Source organism: Balaenoptera physalus, assembly GCF_965194825.1.
Source record: "Balaenoptera physalus genome assembly, chromosome: 1".
NCBI lineage: Eukaryota > Metazoa > Chordata > Mammalia > Artiodactyla > Balaenopteridae > Balaenoptera > Balaenoptera physalus.
Genome location: NC_138882.1, coordinates 42,284,591 through 42,306,406, shown reverse-complemented (window position 1 = coordinate 42,306,406; position 21,816 = coordinate 42,284,591). Strand labels below are relative to the sequence as shown.

The window sequence follows — 21,816 nt, the reverse complement described above, 5'->3', positions numbered from 1 at the left end:
ATAAAACGCCTACTCAGTTAATTGGAAGCAACAGCGAATAAAAAGAAATGCATTTGCAAAAGTTCCTGACCTCTATCATTCAATAAGATGTTGTTTGGGTTCAAATCGCGGCACACAATTCCCTCTCTATGTAAAGCATCAAGGGCTACCACCATTTCAGCTGCCCATCTTTGAATACAGCCCTCTGGGATGTAAAACCTGGAGTTTAGTGCTAATTTTTTATCAAGGTCCTCAAAAATCTGATGTATTTCCTTGTCTCCTTCTAGTGCTAACCCACTCTCTGCCTTAGTCTCAGAGTCTCTCTGAAATACAGTCGGCTCCTCTTTAGCCAAATCATCAGTTTGATCTGTAAACAGCAATACTTCTTCAGTTTTTAAAGTGTCTGTATTTACGTTATATTCATTAGCACCTGAGAGTGGGTCAGAAATATGGAATAAGCTTTCTTTTGCGTTGTTTGTTGTTACTGCCGATGCAACCAAGCTAAGTCCTTGAAACTTAGGATCTGAACTGTGTAACAAAGACATGTCTCCCGCATTACTATGATCATCAGCTGCTACAAATAACATCCCAAGATCTCCCTGTGCGTAGTGTTTCTCTGTGATACTATGGGATTTAGGCCCACAGGGATCACTCAGTTCCTCTGTGCCTTTTTCTTCACGTGCTTGGCACTGTTCAGTACTAAGCCTGAGGCATAAAACATCAGGGGTTTCCAACAGTTTACTTTCTATTATGCCTATATTAGTCTGTGTGAACTTAGTAGGTCCCATTGCTGCACCATCTTTCATTGGCTCCAATTCACCAGGCAGATTTACAAGAAGATCAGGCCTTCCTTCATCAGTACCACTGACATCATCAAAAGCAGCATCTTTAAAAGAAATAACCGGGACTGAGTCATCTGAGCCCCTGCTAATGGTGTCATGAGCTATAAACTCTACCTTGCTTTCACTAGTACTAAAACTCCTGGAAGTGCTGTCTCCATCAGAAAGAGTGAAGAATGGTTTCAAAGGTTCTGACTTTAGACTATACAATTTTTCTCCAAAATCAAGTCCTAAGAGTTCACTAGTGCTATCCTTACTATCTATTCTAAAGAATTCCATGGGGCTGTTTTTAGATCTACTGAGGGAATCTGATGTTCTTGGAGAACTAACTGCTTCCAGGCCATCATCCTCAGGAAAGAACTTCAGCTCGTGGGCTGTCAGCTGTGTGCTGGGGCTCTCACTGTCAGCAGCAAGGTGGGCTGGGAAGTTTTCTATAGCTTTGGTATCAACATCATTCCTTTCAGTCTTTATGAAAGGCTCCTCATTCAAAGACCCTGGTTCAATCTTTTCTTGCCCATATTCATTGCATAATGTTAAATAACTAGTAGTACATTCTTCTTCTGAACTTGAGCCAGAATCTGGCCATTTTGGAGAGCTGTCTTGCCCATCATCATCTTGGTTGCTATCATCTTGAGAGCTTGGAGTAAGACTGGTCTTCAAAGGCAGAACTTTAAGCATGGCTCCACCATCACTTTCTCTGGATTCAAAGCTGCTGCTGTCCTGAGGACTAGATGTTGGCTGTTGCAGCTGAACTTTAGCAAGTGAAGATTTTTTCACTGCTTCGATGTCAAAGCTTTCTTCAGGACTTCTGTTTAGAAACTTACTGATATATGACCAGAGTTTGCCACCTGTGAATAAGCATAACCAAAAAAAAAAAAATTAAGAACACCAAATTAATGGTTATTTATTGAAGCCATTAGAAAAACAAAAAGTATTCTAATAATCAATCAAAAGCAAGTCAATGATACCCATTAATGTCAAGTATGTTGTAAGAAGCAATTTAATAAAATGCCTTCTTGAAGAATAGGCGAGCTTGGATTTGGGATTCACGACAACAAAGAGTCTAAATAAAATTTTTGCAATTAAAAAAAGAAACTAAATAACTAAATAAAATGCTTTCTTATTATTGCTGACTGGTGAGTACAGTTTCAAGCGTATCTCCTAATATCAATTATTTTTAAAATGACAACCTATTTCTTCCTTTGAAGAGAAATTGGTTATAACAAATACTAATATGAAATTTCACAGCTAAAATTCTACTTTAAAGTTAAACATAATTTACTTTAGAAACGTCTATGTTCTGCTCTGTTTATTAATAATTTTTTCAAGCATGGCCACTGAAGCTCTACTGACTAGAAATAGTATTACAAAAAAAAAAAATAAGAATAATTAAATTTGATTCAGAAATCTTAAAAACAGTAATTGTGGGAGCATACTTTGTAAAGACATAACTATTGCTCCCCAAAATAGGAAATAATACATCAAAAATGAAACCCTGTACTAATAAGGAGAAAGCAATTTTTTCCAGCACATTTTTAAATGTCATTATTAAACATCATATACCAAGGAGGACTAAATCTTAGGGGAAATAATCACTGGCAGTCAATTATATGTGTAAAAAGGTCAGTGGAAGCATCCAAAATATCTTTCTCTCCTTGGCATTTCATTTCATTTAGAGGAACTCAATAAATACATAAAGCGCCCAATACTGTGCCCAGCATAGACTAATGCTATAAAGGGTAACTGCATAATATTAATCCTAGGATACTCAGACATCTTCTTCTATCAGTGATCTAGTTAACAATCTTATCCCATTTTGATAATAGTTAGTGGTATAGAACATTGTGGTGTTTAACTTCCCTCTTGCTTCTTCTTAGCTAACTTTCTGTCATCACTAGATTATACTCAGTATCTCATATTTCTCCATATTCAAACTAAAGTTTAAAGATTCATATATGGCTTTGAAATTCACTCACTCACACACAAAAGAAGCTATGCATCGATTCCATCTTTTTTGATTCTTTTGACAACAATAACCACATTCCTCTTATCACAAATACCTCCATTGTGGCACACTAACAGTAATGCCTGCCCTGAAGCTGGGGTTCTTGTATGCAGTCCAAATAAAATGATGTATATTGTTCAACTGTCCTACTGTGAGGACAGGACTAAGTCTTTTTCATCTTTATATATCTACTGCCTATACAGTGTGCAGGACATGATAGGCATTCACTCAATGCTTGTTAACTCAAATCATAACTTATCAGAATGGGATACGCTATCACAAAGGAGACACTATCTATAGCTGTAAAATTCCAGTGATCAGCAAGGAACAATACCTAGTAAAGTTCTAAGAAAAGTTGCATTCATTCTTAGGCTAATTCAACCTGGATGAGCTGCTCAAATCTAAAATTGAATGTGCTAAAATTCTTTATTTTTGCTCCCCAAATCACTTCTTCTTTCTGAATTCAGAGCTACTGAGGCACAAAAACTTGGACTATTTTCTCTCCTTTGTTCTTCCTATATCTGACATGTTTCCAAGTCCTATAAGATCTACCCATGTTTCCCACAGTCTTCCTCTTCTTTTAATTCCTTTGACCACTCTGTGTGTCTTGGAATAATGTTATAGATACAACTAGACCAGTACTTTCAGTCCTTCCTGTATCACTCTATCATACTAACTGCTGCCCAAGTAATCTTCCATTTTAGCACAGATCTTATCATGTCATTTCTCCAAGAACCCAAACCCTACCCCCACCCCGCCCACCTACTGAACGACGCACCAACTCCATATAGGCATTTGGACCCTTAGTAATACAGTATCAACCCATAATTTGTTCCTCTCCCTCAACTCATCACACATTTCACCTGAATAGAATTTCTCCACATATAATCCATGCTGGGCTTTTGCTCAAACTATATCTACCACTTAGAATTGTCTTTCTTATTAGTTTCACCAATATCTGCTTGTCAAAATCCTACCCATTCTTGAAGGTCCTTCAGAATTTGTTTTCTTTTATCAGTTTTTTTTACATACCCTCACTGTATACAACTCCTATCTTCTCAGAATCCTCTGTATCACTTCATCCCTCTTATGACATTTACAACATTCTATTTCATACTAATATTACTTTTATGCTTTCATTAGCTCTTTTACCATACTGCAGGGTCTTCATAACTGCAAGGAGAGGATTCTGTCTAGCATGTAAAATAATAGGAATTAAATATTTATTAAATTGAGTTATAAAACGATGACATCTTTACAAATTTTTTGAAAACCTTTCAAGGAAAAGTTTATACAAATTAAAAATGTCATTATTTTTGGTCATACTTTCTTCTTATTCTAAAACAGATACATGGTTCTATTATTTTTAAAAAATTTAATATAGAAAAGGACACAGAACAGCAAAAATATCAGAATATATAAATCACCCATAAACACTATTAACCATTAGTACATTTATCTTCTGACTTTTCACAACTAACATCTTATCATAAACATTTTCTAGGGCTTCCCTGGTGGCGCAGTGGTTGAGAATCTGCCTGCCAATGCAGGGGACACGGGTTCGAGCCCTGGTCTGGGAGGATCCCACATGCCGCGGAGCGACTGGGCCCGTGAGCCACAATTACTGAGCCTGCGCGTCTGGAGCCTGTGCTCCGCAACAAGAGAGGCCGTGATAGTGAGAGGCCTGCGCGCCGCGATGAAGAGTGGCCTCCGCTTGCCGCAACTAGAGAAAGCCCTCGCACAGAAACGAAGACCCAACACAGCCATAAATAAATAAATAAATAAATAAACTGAAGTGGAGTGGAGTGATTTTAAAAAAAAAAAAAAATTTTCTAATTTCATGAGAATATGAACTTGAAAGGCTATATAGCATATCCATAAGATAGATAGATATGGTGTGTTTAAATGTTCCTCTATTGTTGAACATCTAAGTTGCTTCTAGTCTTTTACTATTAGAATTAAAATAATGTATACTTTAGCTTACAAATACTTAACACCTCTGATTATTTCATCAGGACACAATACCAGAAATGAAAGGGCTAGGTCAGGAAGTATAAATATCTTTAATGCTTCTGATATGTGTCATTAAATTGCTTTATAGAAAAGCTGTACCAGAATCCACTCCTACAAGCAACATGTATTAGTGCCATCTTCATAGCATCTTACCTATATTGGATATTAGCAAGTTTACCAATTTGATTAATCAAACATGGCATCTTATTTAATTCCATTCTTTTCATTATTAGATTAAAATTTTTTAATGTAATTGTTGGCATTTTCTTTATGGAAATTTGTTACTAGCCTAAAAAAGTACTCTAATGTGAAGTATAAAAACTGTGCATTTTCAAGAGAGGAAAAAAAACTGTTTTAGCTCTTTCCATTCCTTTTTGGGGACCAAGTTAGATTTAATGCTCAATGTGGAGCTATAGAAACAAAAATTTGGTCCTGTGATATACTTTTTTCAATTACAAAATCATGAAAACCACGTAACTTACAAAAATACATAATTCCCATGAAGTTTCTTTCCACAGAAGCTGAGTTCTACTTTCTACAGAGTTAAGATCAGGCCTAATACACAAACTTACACAAATGTGAACGTTATTATTGTAACATTAATAATATTAACCTAAAAAAATCCTGTTATTGCTAAATCACAAAATATAAATAGAAAATATCTAAAATATTTATAATTTTTAATACTCTAAGAATATAAATGACACTTTTCTAAGCCCTGTTGAAGCACATACAATTGCATATATTAGCTACTTTAAGCTATGAAAATAGCAATCCATAAGGTTTAATAAAAACTCTTTTTGTCTCTCTTTAGATTTTCATCTATTGGTTTTCTGCAGGATTACAAAGAAAATCTTTTCAATTTACTTGACCAGAACTGGAATTTAAATTTAATACATATGATAAAATATTGATGGACCCATGATCAAAAATCATCTTTTGACCCAGCAATTCTACTTCAAGAAATTTGTCTTACAAATAATTCTCAAAACAAAACAAAATAAAACAAAAATGCACATATATAGGGACAAGTACTGGAAACAATTTAAACAACAGTAGACAGGGGACTACTTAAATCAATTATGGTAAATCTGCACAACCAAATACCTTGTATCTATTCAAAAATAAACAAACAGAAATATTGCAAACACTTAGTGTTTACCATGTACTAGGCACTATTATAACTGCTTTACATATACCAACTATTTAATCTTCACGTCTACCCTCACATCTACCCTATGTAATTATTACAGTTAATTACATAATTATTATGTACTTCTTATTATCCCTGTTTTACAAATAAGGAAACAGAGGTATAGAAAGGCTAAATAATTTGCCCAAGGTCACACAACTAGTAAATTGTGAGCCAGCCTTCAAGCTAACATAGTCTGGCTCTAAGATCCTTCTTTTTTTTTCCCTTAATTTTTATTTAATTATTTATTTATTTTTGGCTGCATTGGGTCTTCGTTGTTGCTGTGCGCGGGCTTTCTCTAGCTGTGCAAGCAGGGGCTACTCTTCGTTGCGGTGCGTGGGTTTCTCATTGCCGTGGCTTCTCTTGTTGCGGAGCACAGGCTCTAGGCACGCGGGCTTCAGTAGTTGTGGCGCACGGGTTTAGTTACTCCGCGGCATGTGGGATCTTCCCGGACCAGGGCTCGAACCCATATCCCCAGCATTGGCAGGTGGATTCTTAACCACTGCGCTACCAGGGAAGCCCTAAGATCCTTCTTTTTAATCACTATACTATACCGCCTCTCTCAGTGGACACCTATATGTACTGATAAGGAAAGATGTCCAAAGTACACTGTTAGGGTGGGGGGAAAAGCAAGCTACAGAACAATATGTAAAATCCATTTATGCTTTTAAAAATCAGGGACGTTCCTGGTGGCACAGTGGATAGGACTCCGTGCTCCCAATGCAGGGGGCGCCAGTTCGATCGCTGGTCAGGGAACTAGATCCGATGTGCGTGCCGCGGCTGAGGGTTCATGTGCCACAACTAAGGAGCCCACACAACGCAACTAAGGAGCTGGCAAACTGCAACTAAGGAGCCCTGGAGCTGCTACTAAGGAGCCTGCGTGCTGCAACTAAGGAGTCTGCCTGCCGCAGCTAAGACCCCACGCAACCAAATAAATAAAAATAAATAAATATTTTTTTAAAATATCAGACAGGTATGGGGGAGAAGTATATGTTTATATACACAGGAAATTTCTGGAAACGTTCACCCTATTTCTAGTGAATAACGAGGAAGAATTTTTATTTCTACTTTATATACTTCCATCTAGTATGAATTTCTTTCTATATTAGTTTTATAATTTTTTTTTTTAAAACTAGTTAATAAAAAGAGAATCATTTCATCCCTTTGGTCCCCTCTTAACTTGAGGAGAAACTCTTTCCCATCCCCCACCCATTTGCTTGGAAGCTTTTCCAATCACTTTCTTGTAACCTAGTCATTCATCTTTTCTTAGTCAGTATTGAGCAATTATACACTGAGCACCTTCTATGTACCAAGCATTCCTATAAATGCTGGGATATATATATATGTATGTATGTATATATATATATATATATATATGATGAATCATAATCCTTAATCTTAGGAACTTAAAGTTTTAATAACACATATAGCACATATTGACTGAATACATTTGTTTCTCCCACCTTTTCTTCTTCAAACAGAGTTAAAATAAGAAATCCATTAATAGGAACAATAAACATTTTAAACCTCTCTCCTAAAATCCTGTCTGGCATATCCAACTGCCTACTCGACACCACCTGGAAATTTAATAAGCATCTCAAACTCACATGTCCAACACTGAATCTCTGGTTTTTCCCTCTAAATCTACTCCTCCCACAGTTTTCCTCATCTTAGTAAATGGAAACCATTCTTTCAGTTATTTAAGCCCAAAACCATGGAGTCATACAAGGCAGAATCATGTCAGTTCTACCTTCAGAATGCATTCAGAATCTAATAAGCATTTCTCACCACCTCCACCACTAATGCTTTGTGGAAGCCAGCATCGATTTCACCTGGAGTGCTGCAACAACCTCCAAACTGATCTCTCTGCTTTTGCCTTTGCCCTCCTAGATTCTATTTCCCACCAAGCAACCAGAGTAATCCCTACCTTGCCAATGCTCTGCTCAATATCCCCCAGGGTCTTCCTATCCATTCAGAATAAAAACTATGTTCTTAAAGTGGCCTAGAAGACCACGCCAGATCTGCCCACCTGCCTCTCCACTTCTCTGATACCATTTCCCACCACTCTTCCCATTCTGCTCCAGCCACACTTGACCTTGCTGTTTCTTGTACAGCAAATACACTCTTGCCTCCAGGCCTATGTACTTGTTCCCTCTTGCCAAGATACTCTTCACTCCCATGTCCACATCTGCTCCCTCTCTCATTTCCCTCAGGTCATTGGCCAAATGTCTCCTTCTTAATAAGGTGACAACTCTATATAAAATAACAACCCCCAACTCACCCTTCTGGCATTCCCTCATATATTTACTTATATATTTGCTTATTGTCTGTTCTGCCTCTATACTGCAAGCTCCAGGTGGGCAGAGTCTTTATTTTGCTCACTGCCATGTTAGAACTAAGCCTGTATCCCAGAGAGCACTCCATATATTTCTAAATGAATGAATTAAAAATGTTACGAAAATTAGTCCAAGAGACTCATGTGAATCATGAATAGTTCTGTTAAGCAAAGGGAAGTTAAAGCCCAAATCATAAATATTCAAGGATACATATTATGGAGAAAACAATTCTTCAGTGTTTACTTTTTCAGTAATAGCTATTCACGTATATGAAAGTGATGTTTTTATGATATATGCACAACCTCCTAATTCACAGAGGTAACAAAGAAAGTACCACTGACATGTAAAAAGATAACACACTGTCCATCAGCCAGTTCACTTGACTGCTCATGCCAAATCCAGGAAATCATCCTAGATTCTTCTCTCCCTAACCTCAAATCCATCCCAGGTCCCACTGACTACCCTCAGAGCAACTCCACAAGTAACCCAGAAGGCCATGCCATCATCATCTCTTGCCCAGACTACTTTATTACCCTTCATTGCTTCTCCTCTTGCCTTTCTATAATCCATTCCACATACAACAGTCAGAGTGATTTTCTTAAATGTAGATCAGACATCGTCACTGCTTAAAATGTCCAACGGTCTCCCAATGCACTTGAATGAAAGCCAAAGCCCTTACCGTGCTCCTGCCTGCTTCTCCAATAGCTTCATCTACCACCACTGCCTTCACCTACCAGACTCCAACTGAATGGTCTCCTTTCTTGTTCATCAAACATTGCAAGTTTCTTTTTGCCTTCGATTTCTTACACTGATCCCTATACCTAGAATGGGTTTCCCCCTTACATCCAAACGGTTATTTCTTTTGTCATTCAGAACTCCTCTTAAATGTCACCTTCTTAGAGCGGGCTTCCTTGACTAGTCTAAAGTAGTCCCCCAGTCATTCTCGATTAGAGCTCTCTGTGTTAAAGATGAGTATGGTCCCTATTATTAGCCAATATTATCACGCTTTTGTTTTTCTGTTTGAGTCTCCACAAGAAGAATGTAAGTTTCAAAAAGTCAGACTCTTTTCCTGTTTTGTTCACCTAAAAGAAAGCCTAATAGATAGTACACGCTCAATAAATTTGCTGAATATTTAATGAATCCAGAGTCCCTATTTACACCATAATCCAATATATTTGTATTATAAAATCTTCTTAAAATTAAACAATAAACACCTGAAATGAGTAGTCAAAAGATATTCCTGCCCACCCCCCCCAAGTTTAAATAATCCAGGACAAATTCTATGGTCACGTAACCATTCAAAGTCAGGCATGGTCAACAATAAAGGAAAGAGACTTGGTAAAGATAATCTAAAACAGTGGAAAATTTGAAAGCCACATGTCTATGGCTTTAAAGCACATTATAAACATTTTCTATAGTAGCAAAGTAAAATCAGTTGAAATATCAGCTTTGGGAAGTATAAGAGAAGGTGAGAAGATGGCCCAAGAAAAAATGAAGTATTGTATTTGGAGAAGGAAAAGGAAAAACAGGAAGAAGAAGCTGCAAATAGCAGAGGTACACTAGGATTGAAAATTTGCCACAGATAATCTCCAACATGAGTAATCCACACTGGGTAATAGAATATTGACTATAATTACATTCATCCTACTGACCTTGTTCTAAATTATTATGGATTATTACTACGCAAGTTATTTTGTTCCACACCAGAGGTGGCTGTATTTCGCTATCGGATGACATGACCTCTAATTCAATAATGTCTGTAATGCACTGGTATCCTCGGATAAAAGCTGTCTATAATATCTGAACAAAGGTGAATTAGTTATCCAATTCACACACGCAATTAACTCTCTTAATACCTGAGAGACCATGGAGCCCCTTCTGAATTTCCTATCAAATACTACATATGGAGGTCTTCCCTCCATCTGTAGTTATCTTGTGCTGTACTTCATAATAAACAATATTAATAGTTTATTGCCCCCGCCAAAAATCTTACATTAGTTATCATACGAGACCTCATTCCACAAAGCAATGACTCATTTTCCTGGGAAAACGCATTCAATTCAAATGTTATGCCTGTTACTAAAGCACAGTAGTTCTTTATTCTCAGTAATGTTAAAATAATAACAACACCTTCATGAAATATGGAAAATAATTTAATTTTCTTTACTATTTTAAGAACACCTCTCAAAAGCCAAAAGGCAATATTTATTTTGTGGATTAATATTTATATGCTGTGTTCATTCTACATAAAAGACTATGTATTTAAATTTAGGTGTTAAAGGGCAAAAACAAACCAAAATATAGTATTTTTTTGCCACCTGTTCCCTTTACTAAGAGCTGAAATTTCACAGTTTGAAGGCAGAGCACTGTGCCTTTGCTTTGTACCCATATGTGATGCCAATGGCTGTATTCGTAAAAACCCAGATCAGAATAACTAGGTAATGTCAAATGTTAAGCAAATACCTATGCCTTCTAAAAAAGGAGGTAATTAATTAATTCTTCAGGGGATGCTCTTCATTTTGTCATCTAACATTAGTGTATCTTCTCAGCAGAAAACAAGAGAAATCCCTAAAATAAAACTTAGTTCTCTTAGCACACATTCGCATTAAAGTTCTCATCATATTGGACCAATCCTAGGAGTGAGTAAGTAGTTAAGTATATCTAAGAATGTTACTACAGTTCAAATGAAATCTGCTTCTCGCCTGGGCTTTCATTCTCCCTCACAACTCCAACTAGGGAGGGAGAGCAGAGGAATAAGGAAACAATTTCTCACACGTGTTTCCTATGTTTTATCCGCTCAAGTAATGACAGAAGTAAGAAGGACATTATAGAAACTAAAAAGCTAAGCAGGTGACATTCTTCACTCCACAAACAATTTAAACTACAAACCAACCTTCCGCATGCTGCAGCACAAGAAATACCGACTCCTCAGAAATGATGTACTTGTGCAGACACACCATGTTGGGCACACAGCGGGGGATGATGGTCTTTCTGTTCCTGCTGTATTCACTGCTTTTCCTTAGACCCTGACAGAGAACAAAAAGGTCAGTTGTACCCTCCGTTGCCTTTGGAGCCTGCTGTGCTCTGTGTTTATCAACCAAACTAATCTATCCGAGTTACCCTGGGCTTCAGAGAAACCACTCATCTGCTGCTCTATGCCCCTCAGTCCCTGGAGGCTCTGCTGATGGCATCTGGCGTGAATCCAGAGAACGGAAGATGCCACAAAGCTGCCATTAAAATCAATTACGTGGGTCAGTGTTTTTATTAGAGATGCTCTCAAACTAAGTCATCAGGATGACACACAGTTATTTCTCTATGACCTTTTCTTAAGTTTTATTTTACTTATGTATATCTTTAAAGCAGGAGACATCGTGAGATCAATTCAAATTCCTGAGACACAAAAGGCAATCCTAGATTAAACGGGCAGTTTTAAAATTCTATTCCAAAAAAGTACAAAGATCATTTTAAGTTTTCTCCAAAGGAACAAGGTATGTGTAGTTTCTGCTGTCATATCCTGGTTTAAAAATCTGAGAAAATGCCAGTGATAAAGGATACTCATAAAAATAAATTTATTTCAGTATATGTCAATGTGACCAACTGCCATGCTGATAAGTAAAAGAAAAAATATCAGAAAAATATAAAACTAATCTGAAATTCATTAATTCTGGATGCTGTGGAAATGCTTAAATTAGGATACTTTTAGAATATGTACTATCACAATCCACTTCAAATATGATTTTGAAATTACAAAATTGAGGGGGTTTTCTTCCTTTATTCATTTAATTACAAATTGAGTAATACAGAGAATCAAAATTGAATTTAGAAAAAAGACAGGGCCAGGGATGTAGATAACACTTTCCCAAATACCTGCAACAAAGACTTTAAGGCAAAATTTCAGCTCTTAAGAACTATAATCATAATCAAAGGTATGATTGCGTGTGGTCTTCACATACTATGCAAAATGTACTAGAGATGTACTTAAATTATATACTATACATTTAAACAGCATAAAATGAGTCTTCAACTTATCCAAATTATTTCCTCCATACTCTATAACCTAAGCCTCTTTTTAAACGTATGCTATAGAGTATTTATCCACTGTGATGGAAGGACACAAAGTAAAATACAGATCACTGCAAACATAAAAGAACATTCAAACACCCAGAAAAAAATTAAATATTTTCTTTCAGAAGCATAGTTTGAAAATAAATTTCTAAATTCATTAAACAGAAAAATTCTACTTACTTTTAGAATGAATGTCTGTTCTGTCCTTGTGTCCATTACAAGTAAAACCTACATAAAAGACATGAGTAATAATCTCTTTACAATACAATGAAACATGAACTCATAACTTTTTGAAACTATACTTTAAAGGTTTGGGGGAAGTGTTGAAATTGACTCTGCCAAAATTGTTTATTTCTGAATAGATTTTTTTTTAAGTCGCCAAATCACAGAATTAAAACAGTCTTATCTAAAAGTGTGTTTCCTTTCTAAAAACGCCATATTTTAGAAACACTACTACATTTTCCTAAATTTATTTTAAAATATATTTCTTAAAAGGAAGAATTATTTTAGAAAAAGAACTTTTCCTCATGAAACATATATGGTTTAAAAAAAGTTAAAAAAAAAATTTTTTTTTACAGAAATTGAAGTCTCAGTTTTCTTCCTAAAACCTCTAATGTAGCAACTTGCTACAACGTGATCTCAATAACCCAGGCTCTAACCCAAGGCACCCTTCTGGTGCTACTTCTCCATCCTGGACTCATCCTTAACTCCTCTTTTCCCATCAGCAAATCCTGCCAGCTCTATCTTCAAATTGTATCCAGAATCTGAACTCACCTCACCACTTCCACAGCTATTACCCTGAATGAAACAAAGATTTACCTGGATTATAACAATGGTGTCCCAACAGATTTCTCTCCTTCCATCTTTGCTGCCCTATGGTCTATTCTCAAAATAGCAGGCAGGGTTTTCTTTCAAAAACATAAGTTATATCATGTCACTTCTCATTCAGAGAAAAAGCACACATCCAAAACAATGACCTCAAGACCCCTCATAATCTCACACATTGCCCCCTCAAACTATCCACTCCCCCTGCACCCATCCTGGTGAAAAAAAGAGTGAATAGAGATAGGGGATTATGCTACCATATTAATATTTATATTTATAGTTTATACTTTATAAACATTTTAATATTTATATTATATATTTTATATTATGTTAATCTTATCATTTTGGAGACACTATAGCAGAGGTTGGCAAACTTTTCCAGGAAAGATGCAGGTAGTAAATATTTAAGGTTTTGCAGGCCCACACGGTCTCTGTTGCAGCTATTCAACTCCGCCGTTGCAGCACAAAAGCAGCCAGAGTCCGAAATGGGCCATCGCGGGAGAATTTACACCACAGAAATCTGCAAACACTGTAAACAGGGCTTTTTTTCCTCACCCCCTCCAGAGAGCTGGGAGTCGACGGTAAAAGAAGATATTAAGCTTAGAAAAATAAAAGAATGGTCAGAAAGAGAAAAACAAATACCATATGCTAACACATATATATAGAATCTAAAAAAAAAAAAAGTGTTCTGAAGAACCTAGGGTCAGGACAGGAATAAAGACGCAGACGCAGAGAATGGACTTGAGGACATGGGGAGGGGGAAAGGGAAGCTGAGACAAAGTGAGAGAGTGGCATGGACATATATACACTACCAAATGTAAAATAGATAGCTAGTGGGAAGCAGCCACATAGCACAGGGAGATCAGCTCGGTGCTTTGTGACCACCTAGATGGGTGGGATAAGGAGGATGGGAGGGAGACACAAGAGGGAGGGGATATGGAGATATATGTATACATATAGCTGATTCACTTTGTTATACAGCAGCAACTAATACAACAATGTAAAGCAATTATACCTCAATAATGATGTTAAATAAATACATAAATAAATAAATAAAAGAATGGTGAGAAGAAATGGGAGTTACAAAGAGGAACCCGTTTAAGACCTGATGAATTTGAAGTAATAGTGACAACTTCATCTTTGACCCCTCTTCTGAGCGCTTGACCTAAACTATTTAACTCTATTTAATTTCTATTGAATATTCCCACAGATACCTCCTAAACTCATCCCTTCCACTTCCCAAAGCCCTGTCCCCACTAAAACTAAAACAAAACTCCGCTTCACCTCTTACCATATTGAATAATACCACCACCCATGGAACGCCCCAAATCAAAAAGCTCCCTAAGTCTCCATGAATTCTCCCCTGCCCCCCACCTTCATAACCAGTGACCAAGTCCAGTCAATTCTACCTCCTAAGTATTTCTCTCCTCCACCTTCTACTCTCTTTCGCCTACCATGTTTTAAGTGTTTAGTATGTGCTATGTTTTAGTCATGTGTAATCATTGTTAATTCTTTCAATTACCCAATAAGATAGTTTTACCATTCCTACTCCACATGTGAAGATACTATAACTTCATCTGTAGAAGCTATAACGGTAGATAATAATAGTATCTACCATTTGTGAGAATTTCAGTGAGATAATCATTAAAATTGCTTGGTACAGCCAGTTATTACTATTATTGCTATCACTATTATTGCTTCTTCTCCCTGAAATGTTCACCCAGCCCCTTATCAAACAAGCACTTATCTTTCCATATTCAGCTCAAATGTTACTGACACTTTTCTTCCTTTGTTCTCCCACTGTATATGGTACCAGCCTCTTCAATTTGGTTTTATTTGGTCACTTGTCTATATCCCAACCAGATTTCAAGCTTTTTATCAGCACATTGTAAGCAGAATAACAGTCGCCAAAGACACTCATATCTTAATCTCCATAACTTGTGAATATGTTATGTTACCGGCAAAAAGGACTCTGCAGATGTAATTAGGGTACAGACCTTAAAACAGATTACCCTGGATATCTGACTGGGCTTAATCAAATCACATGACCCCTTAGAGAACTGTCTCTGTCCAGAACTGAACAGTACAAAAATGATACGGCAGAAGGGGAGATCAGAGGGATTCGAAGTATGAGAGGGACGTGTTGTTGCTGGATACAGAGGTCCACATGTAAGCACTGGAAAGAGCCCTCTAGGAGCTCACACTAAGCATGAGAAGGAGCAGGCAGCTTCTAGGAACAAAGACCAACCCTTGGCTGAGAGCCAGCAACCACAGTCCTACAACCACAAAGAAAAGAATTCAGCCAACAACCTGAATGAGCTTGAAAGTGGATTTTCTCCCAGAGTCTCCAGTAAGGAATGCAGCCCTGCCAGCACCTTGATTTTAGCCCAATGCAACCCATGTCAGACCTCTGATCCAAAGAACTTTGACATAATAAATTTAGTTGTTTCAATCTGCGAAGTTTGTGGTAATTTGTAATGCAGCGATAGAAAGCTAATACAGGACAGAAATTGTATTTCCTCCAACACATAACCTATCCGTCTCCCACAGTAATTGTTCAATAAACATATGCGAATGAATTTAGGTGTAAAAGTTTAGAAGGTAGACAGCAATTTGGGAATGGAGCTTAGAAAATAAGTCAGGCCTAAAGATGTACAGTAACTGAGCAATCTCCATGAAAATAACAGCTAAAGACATGAGGAAGTACCCCAATGGAATGCTCAATTTATAGCAGGCACTGTGATGGGGTTTAAGGAATTAAATCACATAATTCATTCAACAATCCAATGAGGTAGGTATACTTTTTTTTCTTCCTTTTTGGCCACGCCATACGGCATGTGGGATCTTAGTTGCCCAAGCAGGAATCGAACCCGTGCCCCTTGCAGTGGAAGCGCAGTCTTAACCACTGAACAGCCAGGGACGTTCCAAGGTAGGTATACTTTTATTAACCAATATTACAGAGGAGAAAACAAACATAAAACTGTTAACCTGCCCATGCTCACAAAGCTAAGATGTGCTAGAGGTGAAATTTAAACCCAGCAATCTGGCTCCAGGGCTCTTCCTCTTTAACTGCTAAACTATACTATTTATGTCTGTGTATACATAGCTGGAATATTGAGGGTATATAACACAATAACAACCAAAAGTACAGTGAGAAATACACCAAAAACCCCAGAAAATATAGTGGTTCAGACATCAGGAAAAGAGAACGCTTAAAATGAGAGTAATCACCTGTGCCAAACGACAAAGAGAAGCCATGAAGAATGAGGACTAAGAAGGGACTACTGCCTAAGGCAGTTAGGAAGTCACTGATAGCTTTCAATACTACATTATGCAGTCCACTGGTGGGGACAGAAGCCAATCACTCTGAGTTAGTAATGGGTGATAGGAAAATGGAGGCAACATATACATGTCTTTCCAAAGAGAAGTATGTCACAAGAAGGAAAAACACTAAAATGAAAGAGTTAGTAGGATCATCAGGTTTGAACTATTTTCAGAGAGGGTAGACCTATTTGCCCATAATTTCCCTCGGAGCTATATTCACCACCCATCTTGAACCTCATAGGCATGGAAGCACATCCAAAGAACTTGAACCTTGACAGTTAAATTAACATATCATGAGTGCAAAAGGGGGCACACCTCTGTAAAGGAGGGCTCAATAAACATCTACTGAGTCTGTGAAGACATTCAGTATTCCTTAAATCTCATCTGTTTTCACATCAAGTTGTGACTCTTTTAAGCTATTCATCAGATTCCAATCCTAATTTAAATAACATACTTCCATGTGAAATAGAAAACGTTTCACTAGGTAAAAGGTAAGGCAGCCGCACAAAGCAAAGAACTTTTTTCTACCAGAAACTTCTTAATCGACTGAACAGAATGTAGCTGCATAAATCAGGAGTGATATCTCTTTGCTGGTCTCACATAGCCACGAAGCATGAAGTGGATCAGATAAAAAGGCCAAATTAAGATCGATAAACATGGCTGAGAAGGGCTGCTTTGTTTACATTTACTTTCTTCTCCTATCAAGTTTGTCTGCAACTAGACAATGTTCACATTGAGGCAATAAACACAAGAACATATGTGATTTTTTTTAAATGTGCCCTTTGACTGTCAATTTCTCCCAAACAGGTGTTGGCTAAATGATTATAAATTGGCCTCTGGATACACCTCTTCAACTGAGCCGTACAGGGCTGGTGATAATATAATTAGACCTAAAAACATCAGGCTGGTGAATGCTTTCCATCTGTTTGGCAATAATGTTTAGTTAACAGTAGTCTTTAAAAGAAGCACCTTCAACTTCAGTTCTTAAAGTTATTTATAGAGCCATTCTTAACACACCAGCACTCCTGCTAACAAGAGCTTTAGCCACTTGGAAATTATTAGCCATACGGCTGTATACAAAGAGAAACGACTGCATTTAACATCCGTATCTTTCCAAATTTACACGCTTCAACCTCATTTAGAGTCATTTCTTAATGAACAGTGCTACGGCGCTGCATTAATATTATAGTTGCATGCACAAAGATCATAAGGAGCCAAACATTTTTTTAATGCCAACAGTAGGCCGATCTGTAATGAAGCTGTCAGCATAAAGGACAAAATAATAGCTTCTTTAACCCTCAAACAGAATTCGTTCATTTGTGGACTAGAACATATCAATTTAAAAACTGCTTCATGGGTTTGCTCACCTTTATAAAGACAAAAATCTAATTTGGTACTAATTTCATACAATTGTCTTTCCAATAAAAGACTCCTAAAACCATCTTTTATTTCATGATAAAACAAGTACTATAACTAAACCTGTCATGAAATAATTATCTTGGATCGCATACCTTATTGAAAGAATACAATTAATGTATTTTTCCCTTTCATTTTTCACACTTACTTATCAGCACTATATTAGCATATGGTCTAACAGGAGAGATTACTTCATCTTTGCCCGTGGTAATATATAGAATCACTGCTCCTAACTGGGAAAAAAACACAAAAAACAGACAACTTATCCCTTCAGGATTAGCCTCATCTGCTCCTCAACTCCACCAGCACAATGAGACTTGCCTACTCTTCTTTCGCAACAGTAGCAGGAAAAGCTCCAATTGATTATAAGTCAATTTTGTTAACTAGAATGGGGAAGGCCCAATATTTAACTAGGTACCACCTCTGGAAAGATAGCAGAGGTTAGGGAATATGTCAAAAGTATCAAATGATGAGGTTTTTTTAAGCATATGAAAAATAAATTTGGAGAAAAGAAAAGAGACAAATAGCAATAAAGACACTATGATTGTGGTGAGGAATCATGGATAGTTCCCTTCAGTGAAGATTATGGGCCACCCATTTTTTAATTTTTTTAGATACTTAATTTAAAGGTTGACATTCAAAGTCTGTAAGTCTCTAAAAGTAAATTCAACTCCAATTCCTTTAAAAAGAAAGACTACCTGGGTTATCTGAGGGAATATCTATCTCTACTTTGGTGCCAGTTACTTCACAGGACTCCAGAACAATTAATAAAAGTGTTTTTTTTAATGTTTAAGAAAAGCTTACAGAGATAGCCATACCAGACAAACAGCGTTTCCCTTAACGGTGTCACAGTACCATTCATGTTGACCGGATGTCATCTAAATGGACTTCAATTGTGCAAGTTATACTGCTGGGAATTCACACATAAACAAACATACCAGAAAAGAACGGGATCAACATAATAAAGAAGCCAGAGAAAACACAGAAGCCCAATTCCACAAGTTAGACAGTCTTTTTCAACATAGTTCCAGATAAATAAGATTATACTTACTGTACTCTCTTTTTTAAAAAAGTCCACACTTAACTTGACCATTATTAGATGAGTTATTAACTAAACTCATCTTGGCAGCATTATAGGAGCTAGTAATGTTATTCTTCTGTAGAAATGGTTTTGAACAACAAACCTAAAGCACTAAACCTTTGCTCTCCCTGTCAATACCATATGATGATAATCAAATGTTATTTATATTTATTGCTAAAACCCATCTCATTTTATATGCTTAGAATATTCAAAATGTATTTCTACTGTTGATTGTTAATTCCATACCTTATGCTCATGAGACAATCTTATAAAAAATTTAACTACCAGAAAACAAAGAGTACTAGGTGACCTTTAATACCAACAATTCTCCCCACTGGGGTCTAACTTTCTCTTTCTTTGACATCAGAAGGCTAGCAATCAATGCTCCCTGTACCATTGCCCAGCAACTCCAAAAGCAAAAGATACTCAGCCTACCACTTCTGTCCATGAGAAGCTGCAGCATCAGGCGCATCAGCATGAACAGACTGTGTAGAGGAACTTCTCACCTGTTATGCCATGAAATCAATCTGTTCTTAATGGTCATATGCTCACAAAAGTTGTTTCACTGATAAGAACTGAAGTATGAAAAGTAAAATTTGACATGGATACTTACAACTCTATCCTAAAGGACATTTTCATTTACTACTCTCAAGAATCTATTTTCAGCAAAGCATAAAAGGTACCCCTGTGATGTAAAGGGAACAGAAAAAAATTATTTGGAGTCTTACCAGTGCTTTATTTGTGTTAGAACTTCCAACATAGCACAATGTCATGAACTAAGTGAACAAACAATCAAAAAGGTACTGCTTTGTGGACTGATAGCAAAGCCAAAACATCACGGACCAACTTAGAGCAAGGAGAAATATCTTTTGAAGCGGGTTAAGTCCTTTAGGCTTCTATATAACCTAGAAATATCTTCAAAGGTAGGAACAACAGAACTAATCTACTAGGATTGTATGGATGTAGTACGTAAGATCCACATTTCTTTCCAATTATTAAATTCCAAATTACCATAAATCAAAATATACTTTACACAGCATTGTAAAGCAATTATACTCCAATAAAGATGTTAAAAATAATAATAAAATAAAGAAATGTAAAATTATATATATATATACTTTAAATGTTTGTCCAAACACATTTAACTCCCAAAAACGTCCCAGTTCAGTTTACCTAATTCTTTTATCTGCCTTAACTACAAGCATATTGGGGCAGGGGCAGGGGAAAAGAACCACAGTAGGATTAGCAAGCAACACAAATCTAAGCTGGTGGTAAATAAAGAATTCCTGTATAAGAAAACAACTAATTTTAGATTTCTTTAAATGCCCAGACATTTACAAAGGTTTGAGTATGCTAATTTTTTAATTAAAAGATATTTCAGCAGCGAAAGCTCTTTCATATGCACTACTGATTCTTCATCAAACGTTAACTTTCCAACTTAACACCAGTATAGCCGGTGGCAGCCTGAAGGTTCACCATCTGCTGCTACCCAAAGTCACTGTGGCCACCTTCAGAACATATGCATCAAAGCCTGGAGATAAGAGACTGAAGGAATACCGCGTAAGTCGGCATAAGGGTGATGACAAACCTAGAGGCAGGCAACAGGCAAGCTACCAGAAAATTCAGAACATCACGAACCATCAGTCACCTCTTAGAACACATACCCAAGGTCACAAGGGACTCTAGTGGCTGAACAAAAAGACAAGAGAAATACTACCTCTAATGGAATTTACTTAAGTAAATGTGATGATTTTTCCTTTAAAAAAAGGGGAGAGGTGGCTAGTTTTTTTAAATCCCCTATAATTTTATACAAAGCAAGCATACAATAAATAAAATGAAATATAAATTGAAGGCGTGTTCAGTCTATGAAATAATAATAAAGGTATATATATATTTTAGGTAGTCATAAAATAAGGTACGTTGGTTTGAAAGGTTTGTTTTCTGTGTACCATCATATCCACAATCCAAATGTTACCCAAGGTAAATGCACTTTGAGATGAGGTTTTATAAAATCCACAAAATAGCAATTAAAAATCCTGATTTCTGGCTACTCAAAAATGTCATTTATTTAAGGTAATGATTATATTCACCACAGTACCTCATGTAGAAACAAAATACTGCAGTGTCTTTTAAATTACTACAAACAGAGAATCTCAAGAACCTGGCTATATATTCATCTTAAAAGAAATGCACTTATATGAAGTTTTCTTATACATCATCTTTGATTCCTGGGTTGGTTTTTTTGGTATCTTAAATATAGTTAGAAGAAAAGCAATATAGAAAGTATTTTTTAGAATATATAAAGCATCTTTTAATTCTTGATTTTAAAATGGCAGCAGATACATTTAGTTTGCATTCATTCTAATCTTAATCCTGATTTTTAAAAATTCTTCCAAGCTTCCACAGCGAATTAGTTATACATTAATTTAAAACTAGGGCATTATTAAACATTCATGTACCCTAAGAACTGTCATAACAAGCCCATTTGTCCTGACCTCTATTTAAATTGAATACAACCTGTTAAGCACAACTATCTACAGTTTCTATAATCAAATACAATACTGTTGTGAGTGTATGCTCCACGGGAACACAATTCATGCCTCTGTATACTTAGCAACTTCAATAATAATCGTGATGATTTTTTAAAAGATCACAGTTTGTCATTGTGATAGCTAAAAGTAGAATAAATGTTACCAAAGTAACTTTATCTTCCGAGATGTTATGAATATATTATGAATCAT

At 36.5% G+C, this 21,816-nt stretch overlaps 1 protein-coding gene across 7 annotated transcripts in view; it reads right to left on the bottom strand.

Annotated features, from left to right (window-relative positions):
• Nucleotides 1–21,816, bottom strand: part of RPS6KC1 (ribosomal protein S6 kinase C1) — a 229,085-nt gene that overhangs the window by 49,370 nt on the left and 157,899 nt on the right. For 5 of the 7 annotated variants that reach the window (XM_082471434.1, XM_082471433.1, XM_082471435.1 and 2 more), the window contains 3 exons: nt 12,610–12,657; nt 11,258–11,390; nt 71–1,666 (listed from right to left, as the gene is read on the bottom strand). In XM_082471434.1, the coding sequence (XP_082327560.1) occupies nt 71–1,666; nt 11,258–11,390; nt 12,610–12,657 (1,777 nt within the window). Of the gene's footprint in view, nt 1–70; nt 1,667–11,257; nt 11,391–12,609; nt 12,658–13,248; nt 13,679–21,816 lie in introns of those variants that run through there. The other 2 variants (XM_082471438.1, XM_082471439.1) reach the window with 2 other exon arrangements.